At 46.5% G+C, this 17160-nt stretch overlaps 2 protein-coding genes across 2 annotated transcripts; one reads left to right on the top strand and one right to left on the bottom strand.

The window, feature by feature from the left end:
- Positions 1–339: 339 nt before the first annotated feature.
- Positions 340–2254, top strand: COPS9 (COP9 signalosome subunit 9). Its single transcript, XM_083868429.1, has 3 exons — positions 340–461; positions 550–622; positions 1968–2254. The coding sequence occupies exons 1-3, from the start codon at positions 348–350 to the stop codon at positions 2003–2005; spliced, it is 225 nt and encodes a 74-aa protein (XP_083724555.1). The 5' UTR covers positions 340–347; the 3' UTR covers positions 2006–2254.
- Positions 2255–9285: 7031 nt separating this feature from the next.
- On the bottom strand, positions 9286–14819 carry ADIPOQ (adiponectin, C1Q and collagen domain containing). Its single transcript, XM_083868861.1, has 3 exons — positions 14572–14819; positions 11516–11735; positions 9286–11081 (listed from the first exon to the last, which is right to left on the bottom strand). Exons 2-3 carry the CDS (start codon positions 11724–11726, stop codon positions 10555–10557), a joined length of 738 nt encoding a protein of 245 aa, XP_083724987.1. The 5' UTR covers positions 11727–11735; positions 14572–14819; the 3' UTR covers positions 9286–10554.
- Between the last annotated feature and the right edge of the window lie 2341 nt (positions 14820–17160).

Raw genomic sequence — 17160 nt, forward strand, 5'->3', positions numbered from 1 at the left:
AACCCCTCCATTCTGCTGCACGGCTTTGGGAGCTTTTTTTCTTACACATAGCTTCGTCTAGGGAGACTGCTCTCTGCGTAGAGGAGTTCTGTGTGTACAGGAGTTATTCAAGCAATGCACCCAGTCTGGGGCTGGAAGGGCCGCCGGTGTCACTCGCACCCGCCTCTTTGGAGGGTGAAGCCTCACTCGGGCCGGACGGGGCGCAGGCCCCGCCGTCGCCATGGCGACAGGGGCGTGGCGAGGAAGATGGCGGCTTCCATGGCTGGTCTGCACGGCGACGGGAGCAAGATGGCGGCCCTCAAGGCTGGTCGCCACGGCGACGGCGCGGCCCCCGCACGGGGGCGGCCATGGCGCTCGGCTCCGCTCTCGCGGCGGAAGTGACGCGCGGAGAGGCCGCCATGAAGCCGGCGGTGGATGAGATGTTCCCGGAGGGCGCCGGCCCCTACGTGGACCTGGATGAGGTGAGGCGGGCGCTCCGGGGCCGCTGGCGGGGCCGCTGGCGGGGCCGCAGTGCCACGGCGCGGAGGCGCTCAGCGGCTGCTTTCGCAGGCAGGGGGAAGCACGGGGCTGCTGATGGATCTGGCCGCCAACGAGAAAGCGGTGCATGCTGACTTCTTCAACGGTAAGGGCCGCCGTGCTCCGGGGGTATCTCAGCACGCCTCGCCTGGCTTCCCTCTCGTGGCTTTGGTGCCTGGTGGGCGCTAAACTTGTCGCTACCCACATCTCTGGGAGCGGTGTGAGAGCAGTGCCAAGTGATGCAGGCGGGAGCGGAAAAATGCGGGGTTTCCTCTCCTGAGAGTTTTAGCGCGTTAATCGCTACAAGCAAAAAATCCTTTAGTCTGTTCACATAACAAATAGCTTATGTTAAACAGTTCAAATACATGTGAAAATGCGGGCTTCTCTGGACAGTCTGTTCCAGTGCCTCACCACCCCTCACAGGGAAGAGTTTTTTTCGAATACCTAAACCTATGTTTTGTCAGTTTGAAGCCATTCCCCTTGTTTTGCCTCTCCAGGCCCTTGTCAATAGTCTCCCAGTCTTTCTTGCAGGCTCCCTCAGGTGCTAAAAAGCTGCAGTTAGGCCACTTAGGCCACCACGAAGCTTCTCTTTTCCAGGCTGAACAATCCCAATTCTCTCAGCCGAAATGCAAGTTTTTACAGCTGCTTTGAGAGAGAGGAGATACAGATCAGGCCACTGAGGGGTAGAACATTCAACACTGTGCTGCACTTGGCTGCTAAAGGGGCTTTTATGCTTCTAAGAAATACATTTAGACACTGCAACAGTGAGTTTTAGATGTTATTAAATCTACTTGTTGTGGTAGTGTTAATAACACAAACTGGTGTTTACTCCAAAATAAAGGACATTTCTCATTTTGCTCAAGACTTTTACTACAGGAGTGAGAGGCAGTTCTGCTCTCAGAGCTGTGGGGACACCCAGCTCCCTGTTGGAGCCAGCATTCAGGAGTGGCATTTCCATGTATTTCTGCCATCACTGTGGTATTGCATTCCACTGGTAGTTTAGGGCTCTTGTAACTGAGGATTCATCCTCAGTTCTTTGTAGGGTACTTGTCAATTGCCTTCTGTAAGAATAAAGACTTGTGTTCAGTTATTAGGTGATCAGTTTATGTTCAGTAAAAAAGAAGATGCAAAGCTGAGTAGTTAGGAGTAATTCCAGAGGTGACTAGAACCATTTCACTTCAGGGAGAGTCTTCTGAGACAGAAGTGTTACTGGCACCTTTAAAGCAATTAAATGTTTTTGAGGAGGGCATTTTTAACACAAATCCCAATTTGTTAATCTGCAAAATCATCACCCTGATGGTACATTTCAAATAACTGATGGTGCAGTAACTCTAATTCACTGAATTCACCTTTATTTCTGTCCTTAACCAAGAAACAAAGTACTGTACTTGCATGAGCATTTGTAACATTGAGACTTCTGAGGTTAACTTTTGTCTTGTTTTCCTGACTAGATTTTGAAGATCTCTTTGATGATGATGACATCCAGTGAACTTGGCTGTCCAGCAGTGCTGGGATGTGGATTTTTCTCTAGGATCACCTGTGCAGTCCATTATTTATTAAATTAATCAAAATGGGAAAGTCACAGAGGGGGAAAAAAAGCCTGGATAAGCTGCCTGGGGAATATGAAAACCAGATGTTTAAGGATAACTAAGGAGGGAAGTGTGCACTGTTATTTCTAGGAAGCTGGAAATTTTATTTGCTGATGTGCTTATTGAATAAAATACTGAAGAAACCCCCTCTCTCTGGCTTATACTTTGAAACTAGAAATTGTTGTGTTCTGAGCTCCCTTAGAGTGATTATTTTGGTATTAAATAATTCACTGTTGCTTTTGGATATTACATAAAAGATATGCAGTAGGGCACATCCTGCCTAGAAAAGTTTGTTCATCCCACAATAAAGGATTTTCTTGGGATCAGATGGTTGCTTGTTCTGAATAGTCCAACTGATTTGTTGGTCACACTGAGACGAGTGTGGGTTGTCTTTTGTTTCAAGACAGAGCTGCCATCAGTACTTCACTTTTAATTTAAGGAACACAGAAACAAAAAGTAATTTCATCTTGATGTGTTAAGCAGAGAAATTTTCTGACTCCAGATGATGGGAATGCTTGGATTTAAAAATATAATTTCATTCTAGAAATTGTACTTGACAGAAAAAGAAACCTTAAATTATTTTCTTTTCCTGCAGAAGCTAGTGCACTTATTTGTGCACTAGAGGTGCAGTGCTTAGAGGTACAGTGTAGATGAATCAGGTTGTTGAAATACTTGTTCAGATTTTGGCAGAAGCTTTTCAGAACATAAAAATGTTTCATTCTTACCCTTCAGTGACCAAACTGAATCTCAGAATGAAAGGGACAGGTGAGTTTTAGTATATTTTTTTCAGTCAAGAGTGTAATCCTGTCTAATCTCAAATGCAATCTGTATTCCATAAATTGATCACAGACTTAACACTATGACTGATCTTTCTTTAAACACTTCACATTACTTAAATTTCACCTGCAGTGAAACCCTTTCATACTTCTGTCACATTTTTATTTCTTTAGTTTGCCTTAAAAAAGGAATTCTTTAAATCTAACAGTAACAGTTCCAACCAGTGAGCTTAAAAACATAAGCACAATAAGCCCAGTAGGATTTAGGTGTGTTTTGACTGTGTTGCTGTGGATTTGTGGGCAGCCTGTGTTCCATCATGCAGTGTGCTCTAAGTCAACATTCTGACATTAACTCTGCTGTGTCCCTGGAGGAGCAGCCCTGTTCAGTGTCCTTTCCCTTCTAGTGCTCACTCTCTGTCACCCTGAGGTTCCCAGTTTCCCTCATTGACACCCAGGTGGAACAATTGGAATGGTGGCAAATGGGTGTGGACTGTCTCTGGCCTTGGTGCTGTGCTTTCTCCAAACTGCCTGGAGAAATGAGTGGCTTCCAGGAAATAGAGGCAGCATTTTGGGCCGGTGCAAAAGATGAAATAAAACTCAAGAAGCAACTCTCCTCCTCTGCTCTTTTATCTCCTTTTGCTGATTCCTCGATATGGTTGGTTTTGGAATACATCCTTGTCAATGTTTTGTAGATACTTCTTTGTTTTTAATTTGCTTCCTTAAGTTGTAGGAAACTTGAGCTTTAAGTTTGATCACAGCAGCAGCAGTGTATTCTGTGGTACAAACCCACCCTGAACAGCTGCTCTTCAGTATGGATGGTGTTGTCTCCTTTAAAGATGGCTAAAACCTCAGGGAACATTGGTTTGAAGGTGAGTGGTTCTGCTTTTGTAACATCTCACCTGATCAAAACATGAATTCTCTCTGTGGAACTGGGTAGAGGGCAAAGGATGCTCCTGGGTGCAGCAATTTTCATCCTGGTAGGATATAACTGTCCACTCGAGGTAGGTAGAGCTAACACCCCTTTTGGGAGGATGTCCAGAAACTCGAGTTTTCAGGTAGAAAAGCAGCATTAATGGTACTGCTGGCACCTGGGAAGTGTGGTGTGTATGTCTGTGGGGAGGAGACTCCATCTGTGCAGTGTTTAAAAGTGTTTGAGTTAATAAAAGTCCTTAATGAAGAAAGCTATGGAATCTCATGAAGTGCCTGGGTGTGCAGATAATGCTGCTCTGGCTGTAGCTGCTGGGAGTACTGAGGGTTCGTGGGTATTCCCAGCTGCTGTCCTGCTAACTGAGCCTGCCCTTCAGTCTGATACCTGTGTGGGGCTCCTGGGCTGGAGTGGAATAAAAGGAACATTCAGAGCTGGGATATTACCAGCCCTGCATCGTGGAGCTGTGTGCAGTATGAAGCTCCCTCCTGCACAGTGAGACTGAGGGTGTGTATCACATCATCTTTCCAAAGAGGGCTGTCGGTGTGTTAAACTTCCATAGGGAGCTGTGGTTTGTTTGGGTCCATTCTGAAACAGCGTTAGATGAAGAACAAAATGGCCTTCAGCTTCACACTGTTTCTGTGTTCCCATTTGTCAAGGCTTTCGGTCTAATTAGTCCGTGGGCAAATCAGCCTGTTGTCAGGAAATAATCACAAGATATCAAAATCTCTAATAAAAATTCATGTAAAGGGTATTTGACTTCTTTGGCCAATTCATTTATTGAGCTTTGAATCCTGTCCCTTTTGTGGAAATTGACACCTCTCTTAAGTGTTTCTTAGGGAACAAGGCTGTTTGAACAACAATATGCAAACATTTAAACGGATGTGTATTAGTTTATAAACTGCTGCGTACTGCTCAGTATTTCAACATCCAAATAAAGGCTCTAGTCTGAATAGTTTTGTGAATTGTCACAATGATTGCAGTGGGATAGCTGGCAATCCATAAAGCTGACCCACCTGAGACTTGGCAGGATGAGGTCTTAAGTGCTGAAATGCCTTAGAAGGGTGTAGCCAGTGGTGCAGCACAGATGAAAAGCAGTTCCTTCAAAACACTTAAATGTCAGCCTGTTCCTTCGATACTCTCAACAAGCCATGGCTCTGTTTGCAGGGAACTGTAAACTGTCCCAGTACAGTCTTCGGGAGAAAAAAAAAAAAAAAAAAAAAAAAAAAAAAAAAAAAAAAAAAAAAAGTACAATCTGTTTTGAGCTGAAAAGAATTCACTCATTGTGAGGGAGAGAAAGTTGCGATGCTAAAGAAAGCTGGCTGTCATCTGTGCATAACATTTCTGCAGGGCTGCTTCTGAGCTGGTTTCTGGGTTATCCAGTATCCAGGGTTCCACTGCTCTTCATATGAGCAGGAAGAGGCAAGCTCAGACCTAGTGTGGCAATAATGGATTTCCTTGGTGGCTTTTTGCTGAGTTAACTTTCAGGGAATGAAAAGTTTTTATTTTAATATTGTATTTCAATAATTGAAGAGGAAGGTATTTTTCTTGATAAAGAAGGAATTCATTTAGATGAATAAATGAATTTTTTCCTGCTTCCCAGGGGTGCTGAGAAGCTGGCAGGGATCTTCCTGCTCTCAATGTGCAGTTGTTGAGCCTATGAGAACATGCTGGGCAGATGACAGTGCAGCCCTGTTCCCTGTGAGTCCCTGTTGGTGATGGGTCTGGAATGCCAGTGTCACATCAGTGATATTTTGGAAAAGTACAATGCAAGTCAGTCCTTGGCAGCAGGGGTGGCTTTGAGCACGAAGATTTGCTTCCATGTTTTTGCTTTCAGGTTTATTTATTTTTTTAGTTTGCCTTTTATATTTATTCCAGTTGGCCTTTGACAAGCAGCAAGATTAGAATCCTGACCCATGTTACAAACCTTTTAGTCCAGCTTCTATAAGGAGTTCAGAGCTGAGGCAGACAGGACTAGTGTCTTTTAAAGCTTTTAAAATTCACAATTAGGACGATTTTGTGAATGCTGCTTGCTCATTTATGAAAAAAGTTTTAGGTAATCTTGTATGAACTAATTTAAACTTAGAGCCTCCTGGAAGAAAGGACCATTTTGAGTATTGTGAATAAACAGGTGCACAGCTGAGAATGTTGTGTATGAGGTGGGTGACAGGGCAAGGGGGTACAGATTGCCAGGTGAATGTGACAAAGCATCTCTGGTGCTGACAGGAGCTGCCCCACCAAGGGAGTTACAGCTGGGGATGCTTTGGTGAGGGCACTTCAGAGGGGACTCCTGTCACAGGACAGTGACTTCTGTCAGAGAACTTCCTATTCAGGGTGTGCCTCCCAGTGCAGCTTTGGCTGTGGTCTCTTGGTCTCCTACTGCTCCGCAGCTCCCTCTGCATTGCTGGGGTACAGATGCTGTGCTGAATCACCTTCCCTGTGCTGTACCTCACCTGGGATGGCAGATCCACCTTGGTCTTACAACACTTGCCAAAACATGGTACAGAACTAGAATGGCTTCTCTGGGAATCCCTGTCAAGGAGCAGAGAAGCTGTGCTGTCCTGACTTTTAGGCAGAGCTCCACTTTCACAGATGTTCAGATTTTCAGAGGGAGCTGGGTGTGTTGGTTCATACCCCCTGTCCTTCCCTGCCTGACTCTAGAAGGGAATTAGAGATTGTCCTCAAGTGTGGTCTCTGCCTCCCTCCCTGATGCCTCTCCAAAAATCTGTCCTGCTTTATGGGACGGATCCCACAGATTGCCTTGAGGGTGGGAATCCCTGCAGGAAGAAACAGATATTGACATTTAATGCTTCAATTTCATTGGGAATAAACCTTTCCTTTCCCCTGGATTCGCTGGAGGGTAATGAACGGCACCTCCATGTAATGAAGTCTCCCAGTGTTCTCTTAAGAGCAATGGGCTGGGCTGATCATCCCTCGATGAGCTGAGGGTGGGTTTGCTGACTTATAGTCCCATGGCAAACTGAGTCTTTTCATCAAGTGCCTACACCCAGCACAAATACAATCATAGAAACATGTGGCAGCCTGGGCATGCTCTGGTTTCCAGCAGAGTATCTCAGAGACTTAGAATCTGATGGAATTTCTTGTATGGAAGAATAGTGGCTGATTAGCCAAATGTCAGACTTGATCCTAATCCCTCTGCCTGCTTCCATGATGAAAACCCTCTAGCGAGTTATACTTCAGGAATGGATGTCTTGCAAGCAATTCCTCTTTTTCTTGTAGCTCTTCATGGTTTAGTGCAGCTGCTATTTGTATTCCAATTAATTACTGGCACAAGTGATTACATGGGGCTGAAGTACAATTAGGACCAGCCTATAATTGTGTTTGAAAGGGCTATGGATGCTTTTACTGATGATCCCTGCTGGATGAGACTGGTCAGTCTCTCCAGCTGTCTCCAGCTTTTCATGTTATTTCTCTCTAATTGTTAGTGCAGTGACTTCAGTCTTTCACTGGGGAATGTTCTTGCTTTCTGCCTTTTAGAGTTCATTAGCTTCTAAAGGGAAAAGCACCCATTTAAACCTGCCACAGCCAGAGAGGCAGTAAATAGTGAGACATAACTTTGTACAAGCCATCTACTGTCAGGATTGATTAAAAACCACAAACTAAAACACTTAAATTTTTGGAGAGCAGGTGATTCTGTGCCCTTCAGCATGCCAGTGTCGTTCTTGCTCTTTTGTTACAACATAATTGTGTGTTCCATGCAGTGTGATCCTCAGGAGCCAGCCCAGGCCTTGGAGATGTGCCTGTGCTGGCCAGGTTTTCCCCTCCCATGGGTTTATGAAGCATTGAGAGATAGTAAAACCACAGCAACTCCATAATGGAAAAAGGCTGGATTCCTTAGGAGCTCCCCTGAGCTCATCCCCCAGGACCTCATTATCCCCCCAAACCCTGTTTGCAGCTGTAGCTTGAAAGTCACCTCAGGCCAGCACAGTGCCCTGCAGCTCCCTGTCCATGCTCAGCCTGGCCATGTGCCCTGACAGGGCAGAGCTGTGAGGTGGAGGTTTGGTATCCATCCCACATGCAGGAATATGGAGGTGCTGGGCCATAAGGACTCCCCACGGTGATTTGGGGCCATGCTCAGCTGCTGCTCCCAAAGCTTGTCAGCACATTTTGGCTGGCTGAGATCCCCATGCAGACCCCTGCAGGGGCTGGGCAGTCTCAGGAGGCAGAACAGAGGGGAAAGGGCAGCCGTGGGGCTGCAATGGGGCAGAGGTGCTTCTCTGCCTGCCCCGTGTCTGTGCTTGCTTTGTTGAGTTTCTGCTGGGAGCAGTTGCCTTATAGAAGAGGCGGGAGGTGGCTTAAACTGGAATCTGGTACCTGCTGGGAAAGTGCTTGCCTCAGCTGAGCAAGAATCTTACAGAGATTGAGGTGAAAGGCTTCTTAAAACAGCCCCAGTCCTTGAAGGGAGGGCTTTTTCCCTGTTTCCATGCAGTGAGTGTTTGCCTTGGGTTGCTGTTTGTTGGTTTTGAGGTGCCTGGTTGGGACGTGCATGAGCAATACAGGCACTACCCTGGAGTATGGTAGTGAAGCTGCAGTTCAGTATTTGTGTCTGTGAGAAGGGGGAACAGTCAGTACATGGAACAGTAGTGCCTTAATGATGTTCTTTAAATTTTTTCCCAAGGTCTGAGCCTGAGTGCTGGTGTACTGGATAAAGCTGTAAGCATGTTTGCTCCCGCTGCATGGCAGCAAAGAAAGCAATAATTTATTTTGGCTCCCCCTTGGGAACTGGTCTTTAAACTTGTATAGCCTCCTAATGTTTATCCCAAATGCCTCCTAGCAGTCGGGCTGTTTCAATTTTCCCTGCCTTCTGAAGATCCATCTGAAAACATTTGAGAAAAACAGTGCAAAAGCTCTGACTTGCTCCTTTCAATGTAAGCCTCTTACACCATTTGATCCAGCAAATGCTGCATTTTTAAATCTCCTTTTGTTTATGGATTTATTTTATTTTATTTACCTTTGCCTTGTTCTCTCCCCATTAATTCCCACGATAAGAGCAGGGTTTTCCCAGCTGTCTGAATTTATCATGACCAGATCGAGCATCAGTTTCACCCTTGTTAAATCCAGTGTGCCTGAAGCCTTCAGGGCCAGCAGAGGCCCTCACTCTGGATGGCCATTTAGGCTGGATTCAGGGGATCTGGCTGGGGAAATAGTGTGAAAAACAGAGTTTATCTTACCCGAAAAGGATAAGTACAGTGGAAGGTGGTGAGATGCTGAAGCCTTGATGAAATTTAGAGTGTGCAGTGTTTCTTGAGAAAGCAAAAGGGGAATACCCCTGTGTTTGCCAGACTATGGTGGCCCCACCTCGCTGAGGGAAAAAAAAAAAAAAAAAAAAAAAAAAAAAAAAAAAAAAAAAAAAAAACAAACAAACATTTCTTGGCTGCCGGATGAGGCTAGGAGTATATCCCTTTCTTCCAGTCCTTTCCAACAACACACACACAAAAAATGTGGAAACATTCTCATCAAGAGTTTTTTATTGTTTTTTATTTGCAATGTGGTAGTTCACTGGAGTGTGGAAAATGATGTTGCAAGTAATTTCAGTTGAAGCTCTTAATGCTGTTTTGTGCTTGTAATACTGCATTAGCTCTGATCTGTGTTAGCTTGTTCTGAAGCTTAGTAGCAGGAGTCTTCTTTGAATGTATCTGAGAAACCATCAAATCCTCTTTTAGCTAAAAGTCAAGCAAGCTCCTTGGAGAGCAGTTTGATGGGATTGACACTAATTCCAGCCTTAACACTCTCCTGCTTTCAGGTAAAATTTCTCAAAGCTGGGGCAGGGACAGGGGATGTTCATCCCAAAAGCTCACTCCACATGAGAGGCTTCAACACCACCTGCAGCTCTGCCCAGCTGGTGGGTAAACCATGGCTTATGGCACACTTAGGGCCTGGAAAAGTACAAACACAGCTGATAGATCTCAACTTCTGGCTGCACTTGGGAGCTATTTAGAGGGGGAAATGAGATCTTTGTGGTCACCTCAGGATCCCCAAAACCACAGTCAATGGGCTGCTTTTTCGTGTGGCCTCAGTGGTGCTCACAAGGCTTCTCAGATAAATCACAAGAGAAGATCCCTGCCCTAAACCAGCCTGCTGTCTACATTAGAGATAACAATAAGGGATAAACATAACAAGAAAATCAAAGGATTAAAATTAGTGGAAGTTAATAACTTGAATATATTCAAAGATCTGGGCTAAAGAAAGGGAAACAACAAACCAGGAGTGGAAGTCAAAGGCCCTAGTAAGTGGGAGTTACAAAAAATTGAGCCATCTGTTCCAGCTGAAAACGACAGCACTCTGCTTTTGTGAGTAGTATTTTTCCTCTTCTACTCAAACTTTAAAATGCTGACTAAAATTTCTACTGTTGGTTTAAATTAATTTAGGTGGCTAAAAAAGGGAAATTTAGAATGTCATATTTAAATGCAACCAATTTTTCTCTTCTCACTTTTAAATTTAAAGGAAGGTTAAGCCATGTTGATAGTTTTTCATGACATGGCAGGAGTAGTATTTGACTTTGGGCTGAGGTTTCCACAGGAAAGCAAGAGCAGAGGTAGGAGTGGACTCTTGGTTCCATGGAAGTACTGGTATGATGTCACTGATTTCACAGGAGAAAGGGTCCCCCCTTGGCAGTGGTTGCCCTTGCAAAAGGCAATTTTCTGTAAATACATGATAGCTATAATGCCAGTGCCCCAGGACATGCCTGGGGTTAAGCCACCTCCCTTTCCACGCAGCACCCCCTACTTTAGTAGTTTTCTGGGTCAGGGTACAGGAGGAAGCCCATGAAGGTGGAATCATTGAGGTTGTCAGCATAGAGCCCGTTTTTGTCCCCTTCCCCGTACACCTGAAGCCAGACCTCATCCCCAGAGCTGAGGTGCAGCAGGACAGAGCCGCTGGCTTGGTCGACATTGTTGCTCTGGAACTGGTCATAGGTGAAGATCACGGCCTTGTCCTTCCTGAAGAGGCTGACCTTGACATCTGACAGGTAGACTGTGAGGTGGTAGGCGAAGTAGTAGGTGCCAGGGACATTGCAGAGGAACTTGCCCGTGCTGGGGTCGTAGTGGCCCTGCTCGTTGTAGAAGATCTTGCTGAAGCGGATGGGCACATTGGGGGCAGGGCTTCTCTCTGTCAGCCCCACGCTGAAGGCAGAACGGTGCACAAAAGCATCTCTGCCATTCTGCCCTGGGGTTCCAGGAGTTCCAGGAGATCCAGGGGGTCCGGGAAAGCCTCGGCTTCCTACGGGGCCTGGTTCACCTTTGGGACCTTGTGGACCTGCAGGACAGAGAGGGGACTGGGAGCTGTGTTTGCACTGTGTTGGAAGCTGCTCCTGAAATGCAGAGGAGGCTGTGACATGAGCCCTGCTCCAGCAGCACAGAGCCAAGGAAGGGCTCAGGGACCTCCAGAGCCCTCAGGGGCTGAGGCAGCGAGTGGAAACCCTGCTCACCCCCATCCCAGCAGTGTGCAGAGCTGCTGAGAGCAGCATGTCAGAAAAAAACATTAACTGGGGAAACAAACCCACACCAAACTCTTTGACATTGGGTATGGAATCTTCACCCCAGGAGATAATCAAAAGCCATCTGGATAAAGATCAGGCATGGACCCACCAGACATGAAACCTGTTGGGAATGGGACTGGGACTGGGATTGGGGCTGGGGCTGGGGCTGCCTGAGGACTCACGCACTGCCATACCACCTGCTCTCACCAACCTTCATCTCCTTTATCTCCCTTTAGTCCATCTCTTCCATCCTTCCCATCCCGGCCAGGGGTGCCATTGTGGCCAGGGTAGCCGGGTGCTCCTCCCATCCAGTTGGCACATGGCATTTTGGGGTCAGGCTGGGTTTCCTGGGCAGCCACCCCTGTGGAGTGGGGGGCCAGCAGCAGCAACCAGCACAGCAGGAAGCCTGCCAGGCCCCTCATCGTTGGTTCCTGATGTGGACAATTGCTTTGTTAACTTTAAAGGTTAATAGAGAAAACAAAGTGAACACTCTCCCCTGCAAATAACAGGCACAGAAGACTAAATTTGAGTCAGTACATCTGAAGGAAAGCCGTTCTGCTGGCCCAAGGGCCTCTCTGCATCCAGCGTGCTGCTGGTGTGAGCTCCATGAGCCAAGCTGGACCCTTGGGGCACAGCCAGTGCACAGAGGAGCAAACAGCAGCTACTCCTTCAGCCCTTACAGGCTCTGTGCACAGGCACAGATGTTTCAGCACCCAGCACGGCAGATGCCAGGGAATCTGTGGCTGATCCCCTTGCAAAGCTCTGCCACATAAAGCCCTGACTTCCGCCCGGGTGAGTGAGCAGCTGATGGAAGATACGGGTCTGGAAGAGGTGGTCTCAAACCCTCTACAGCCTTGGATCCAGGAAGGAGTGGTTTCTCACTGCATGTACAGCCTGCTCACCTGGGTCTACCTAGCAGGAACAGAAACCACAGCCAGGCTTCCCAGCTTCCCTGAGCCACAATATGAAATTATGATACCGGAGTTTTTTTCCATCCAAATTGGGTTTTGATTATGGGAAGACAAATTGTGCAGTGTTTAGGCACTGTAGGATTGTATTTCTCTTTCATCTGGCTGGTTTGCTGGTCAGAGCAATTAGTGCAGCTGGCCAAAAGCAGGTCGGTGGTGACACCCTGCAGCCAGCCTGGCTTTGTCCTGTGCTCCCACCCCCTGTGGACTTTGGGTCAGGTTCTTAGAACACAAGATATTTTAAAATTGCCATTGTTGTGTGATACTGCTCCCTGGGCAGGGTTTATACTCTGGAACAATAAAGGTGTCCTCTTGTTAGGAGCATTTTAAGTGGCAGAATAGGTAATAAAAAGTGAGCAACAGCATGGCAATTAGAGTCCCTTAACTCTGTAATTTTCAAGAAAAATAATATTTTGGAGCAATTTCCTTGCAGGGTTGATTTTCCTAGGCAAGCTATTCAAATGTCATATTTTAAATAATGTCTTATTAGCTCTGGTGTAATTGCTTCAAAAGAATGTGCTGGTTTTAGCTGGGACAGAGTTAATTTTCTTTGTTGTGGGTAGTGTTTTGGATTTGTGCTGAACACAGGGTTGATAACACAGGGGTGTTTTTGTTATTGCTGGGCAGTGCTTGCACAGCGTCAAGGCATTTTCTGCTCCTCAACCCACCAGTGAGGAGGCTGGGGGTGCACATGGAGTTGGGAGGGGACACAGCCAGGGCAGCTGACCCCAAGTGGCCTGAGGGATATCCCATAATCATGCTCAGCATGGACCAGAGAAACTGATGTCTGTAAATCCTGAAAGTGGCTTGGTTTGCTAAGCAAAGTGAGCATATTGATCACACTGTGACACGGACCCCTTACCATCCCCCAGTGGGGCTCTTGTCCCCCCTGCCTGGGCCCCCTCTAGCTCAGGCACATGCATGTACCCCTCCAAAACCAGCACAGGCTGTCTGGGGACACCTGACTGTGTTAAAAAGTGGTGGTGATCCATAAAAATCTGGCTCAAAACTGTGTTTCTTGAGCTCTGTTTCAGTGGTTTTGTTGGCGTTAGTTCTGCTTTCTGGTGTGCTGCTAGAAAATAACCCCATCCCGTAAGGTCACAAGCAGTGCAGGTGTGAGGAGCCCAAAGCTGGGCCCCAGGGAAGCTTTTCTGGGGCTGCCTGGCCAGTTTGCTCCAGAGGGCTCAGAGCCATCCCCTCCCCAGCATCAGTGCACACACATCACACACTCAGTGCTCTCCTTTCTCAGGAGGAATGTGCTGTGATATGCAAGGAGAGAACACCTATCCCCACAGTTTAACTCAAGCACAGGTGATTTCTGTGCTGGAGAAGCCAAGCAGTTCTCTGGCACATCTTACAAAGGGGAAGTTTTAAGCTGTGTCTACCAGATCCAAGCTTATACTCTGGTTTAGAAGTCCCTTTACTCAGTCTTTCCCATTTCCTTTTGGTGTTCCATCTAATGCTTAGCATTAGTTTAACATGAAATAATCTGCTATATTTGAATCTCAGTTGTACCTTTTGGACAAGAAATAGATGAACAAGAAATAGATGAACTCAGTACTGCTGGTGGCTGTCAGTGATTACCTTGGCAGCTGCTGCATTAAAAGTACATATGTATTATTTGAAGCTTATTCATTCACCAGCAGAAACCACTGCAGCATCTCTGAGAACAATGCCATTCCTAAGGGCTACATAATGATTCAGAACTTAAATTTCAGATAGCACTATATAAAAATTATATACTCTAAGCCCTCACATCTTTCTGCACAAAACTGACTGAAAAATCCATTTCTTTACCCACTGAAGAATTTTCCTCAAAGGGTATTAACCAGGGCTTTGCCTTATGTCAAAGATTTTTCGTTTTGTAATTCTTGTAGCGTAGTTTTTGCTGATGTTCCAGCAGTGACTTGTTCCAGAGGGCTCACACTTTAAATGTGAGTGGCGCAGGTTTCTGGTGAGGAACTGATGTGACTCAGGGAGACTTGGGCAAACCCAAATCACCCAAAGGCGAATTGAAAGGTACCAGTGCAGTATTTATTGTTACAGCCATGCAGTTTCTCACTGTTGTTCCTGACTACTTTTTGATTTAGGAGTTCTGTTCTCTAAATAGTGTTTCCAAAAAGGGGAGTATGAATCTAAAGGAGACCAGCTATTCTTGGTTTAAAATACTCTCTGGCTATTAAGAAAATAACTCTGAGAAAGGCAACTTCTTGCAAACAGAAAAGTCTGTCCAATTCAGCCCAAAAGAAGAGAAACTCCTGAACTTAGTAAGGAGCGGTGAAAAAAAAATCATGCTTACCAGCTGCTTTGAGTCCTGGTTGGCTTGCTGCAGTCTGTTTAGAGAATGAAGTCTGCTATTGCATCGCTATCCCTAAGGGCACGGGGAGCTGTCAGCTCAGACACTGCACTTTCCATTTGCTATTGCGCATGCTGACCTAAAAGTTGGGTTTTCCCATTAACTTTTCCGGGACATATCTTAAGTTTTGGAACAGATATATCATCCACTGGGATAGCTTGTGAAGATGGCCTTACAGGGAAAAGATGGCTTTGGGAATTGGACAGGAACTGGAGGAGCAGTGGTTTGCTGGAGAGCCTGTGTGAGAGCCTGCTCAACCAGGGCTGTGCTTGTCCAGCATAGGCTGCTGCTCTGCAGATTGGGAAGTGTTATTAATGGCTGGTGGAGAAAGTGTGTCCAGCTTGCAGCAATGCATGCACATGGGGCTTTCAGCGTGTTAGTAAATGAATTATATGAATAAGTTTGGGCTTCTCCTTTTAACTGCAAGAACCATTCCTGCCTGGAGGCTGCTGCCACACCAAAGAAGGGCAAAGCTGCCTGAGGGGGAGGGCAGCACTGGGGGAAAGTTCCTTTTTAAGGCACCCAAGTATGTGCCAGCACTATTGTAAATGACTGGAGTAATTCCAGCCCTGGGATGTCTTTCCACCTATCGGGTTTTTGGCTTTAGGTCAAAACCAAGTCTCTCTCTCTCTCTCTGTATCTTTCTCCTTCCCAAAGCAGAGGTTGAATATTAGCTAGCAGAGGCTTTCCTCTGTAGCTGCACTGGGGAATTCAAAGTTAGCTAGGTGGAACCTTGGCAAACCTGAGTTCCCAAAATCATACCAGGAAAAAACAGCGTGATGCTGCAACTGGGCATGGGGAGCTGGTGTGCTTGTGAGAGGGCAAACTCATCCAAGTGAATGCCAGCATGGAAGTATTCTGAATTGCTGTGTTGTTTTCAAGACCTGGCTATTGGGAGGAACTAAAAAGATGTATAAATGAGCACATAAATAACTTTTTATACATAGAGCTGGGAGTCAGCAAGAAGGAATTTTTAAGCCTGAGGAAAAGGTGCAGAAGGGAGGAGCCATAGGACAACTGCATACTGCCTGCCTTGTTCTGGTCAAGCCCTAAGTCCAGCATTTGAAGAATATTTTTAGTTTTTGTTGGATGATGGGTTTTCCATGCAATGTTGTGACTTAAAACAACCTCTTATGCAACCCCAGTAAAATATCACAGTGATCTAGTTGGATCTGTTTTGTTATAAATGTGATTTTCTAGGGTCATGTGCATTTGTGTGTGTGCAATGCCAAAGTTTCTGTCAAAGTCTCCTGAGCAATGAATGGAGAAGCAGGATCTTGGAACTGAAATTGGACCTGCTTTTGCTGTGGAGTGAGAGGTTCTCAGCCGCCCCTGCCCCAGGTGGGAGCAAGACGAGGCTGGTTCCCCTGCCAGCTTTTAGCTTGGACCCCAAAATGAATGAGTGGGATGTTTGTTAGGCTGCCAGGAGTTGAGGATTGGAGCTGAGGTGTTTAACAGGTAGTGCTGCAAGTACCTCATAGACTTTCAATTCAGTTGAGTGGGAAATACCACAGTGATACATTTTTCAGTGGTCCATCTTCCCAAACATTATCCCTGCCTCTCAGAAGAGAGATAGAATTTTATCTCTGGGGGTACAGCCAGCTGATATAACCTCTAGCACACTTGCTTGCAGTTATGTTGTGTTAACACACTTACTTTGCAGATTGGTGCTGGCTCCTGTTCCTGCTGCAGAGGGAGATCTTGTACAATCCAGGAAGCTGCTTCTGGCTATGTGATAGGAAAACAAATTAAATGCGCCTTTCGCTCTGCCTGGTGATGAGCAAAACCTGCCACCAAATGTGGGCTGTCCTGGCAGTGCCCACAGCTGCAGTGCTCAAGGACAGCAGCTCTGAGTGTGTTTTGGCACAGAGAAAGCTGCTGCTCACAAATCCTCCAGTGCCCTCTCTGCTTTGCTCCATGGTCACCAGCCCTCCTGTGTGGGACGCGCTGCCAGTACCTCACTTGGCTACAGATCTTTTGCTGAGCCTGGATGTTTCCTCTCTTGGACCTGATGCAAGCCAGCCAATATGAAAAACACAAAACTGACTCAATGGATTGTGGCTTACAGCTTTCAGTAAGAATTAAATATAAGCACAAGGTTATATTTAGCCATCTATAAACAGGGATAAAATAGAGCAGAGGCTCATTATCAGCTGTGCTCTGACAGATCCCTGCTGCTGTAGTTGGAGGGGTAGAAAGCTGCCTTGGTCACAGGGAGCTTGGGACGGCTGCCTCAGCAGGAGGTTGGTGACTGTGCAGGCCCTGTTGGCAGGGTCTGTGCCATGGGGCTGGCTCAGGAGCCCTCAGCTGCCCACCACTGTCCTCTCCCAGCAGGATCAAACCAGCACCACTGTGGAGCCCAGTTCCATGGGAACCCTCGTCCCCCTGGTTGTCCTTTCCTGAGACTGCTCTTCCCATCCAGAGCTAGGGCTCCTCCACTGGGATCTGTCCCGAGCAGTGCTCTGATTCACTGTCCCCCCGGGATGGCAGGTCATTCCTTTCTCTTCCCTCTGGCCCTGGATACCGCATATC

Source organism: Zosterops lateralis, assembly GCF_965231275.1.
Source record: "Zosterops lateralis genome assembly, chromosome: 10".
In the NCBI taxonomy this organism is placed as follows: domain Eukaryota; kingdom Metazoa; phylum Chordata; class Aves; order Passeriformes; family Zosteropidae; genus Zosterops; species Zosterops lateralis.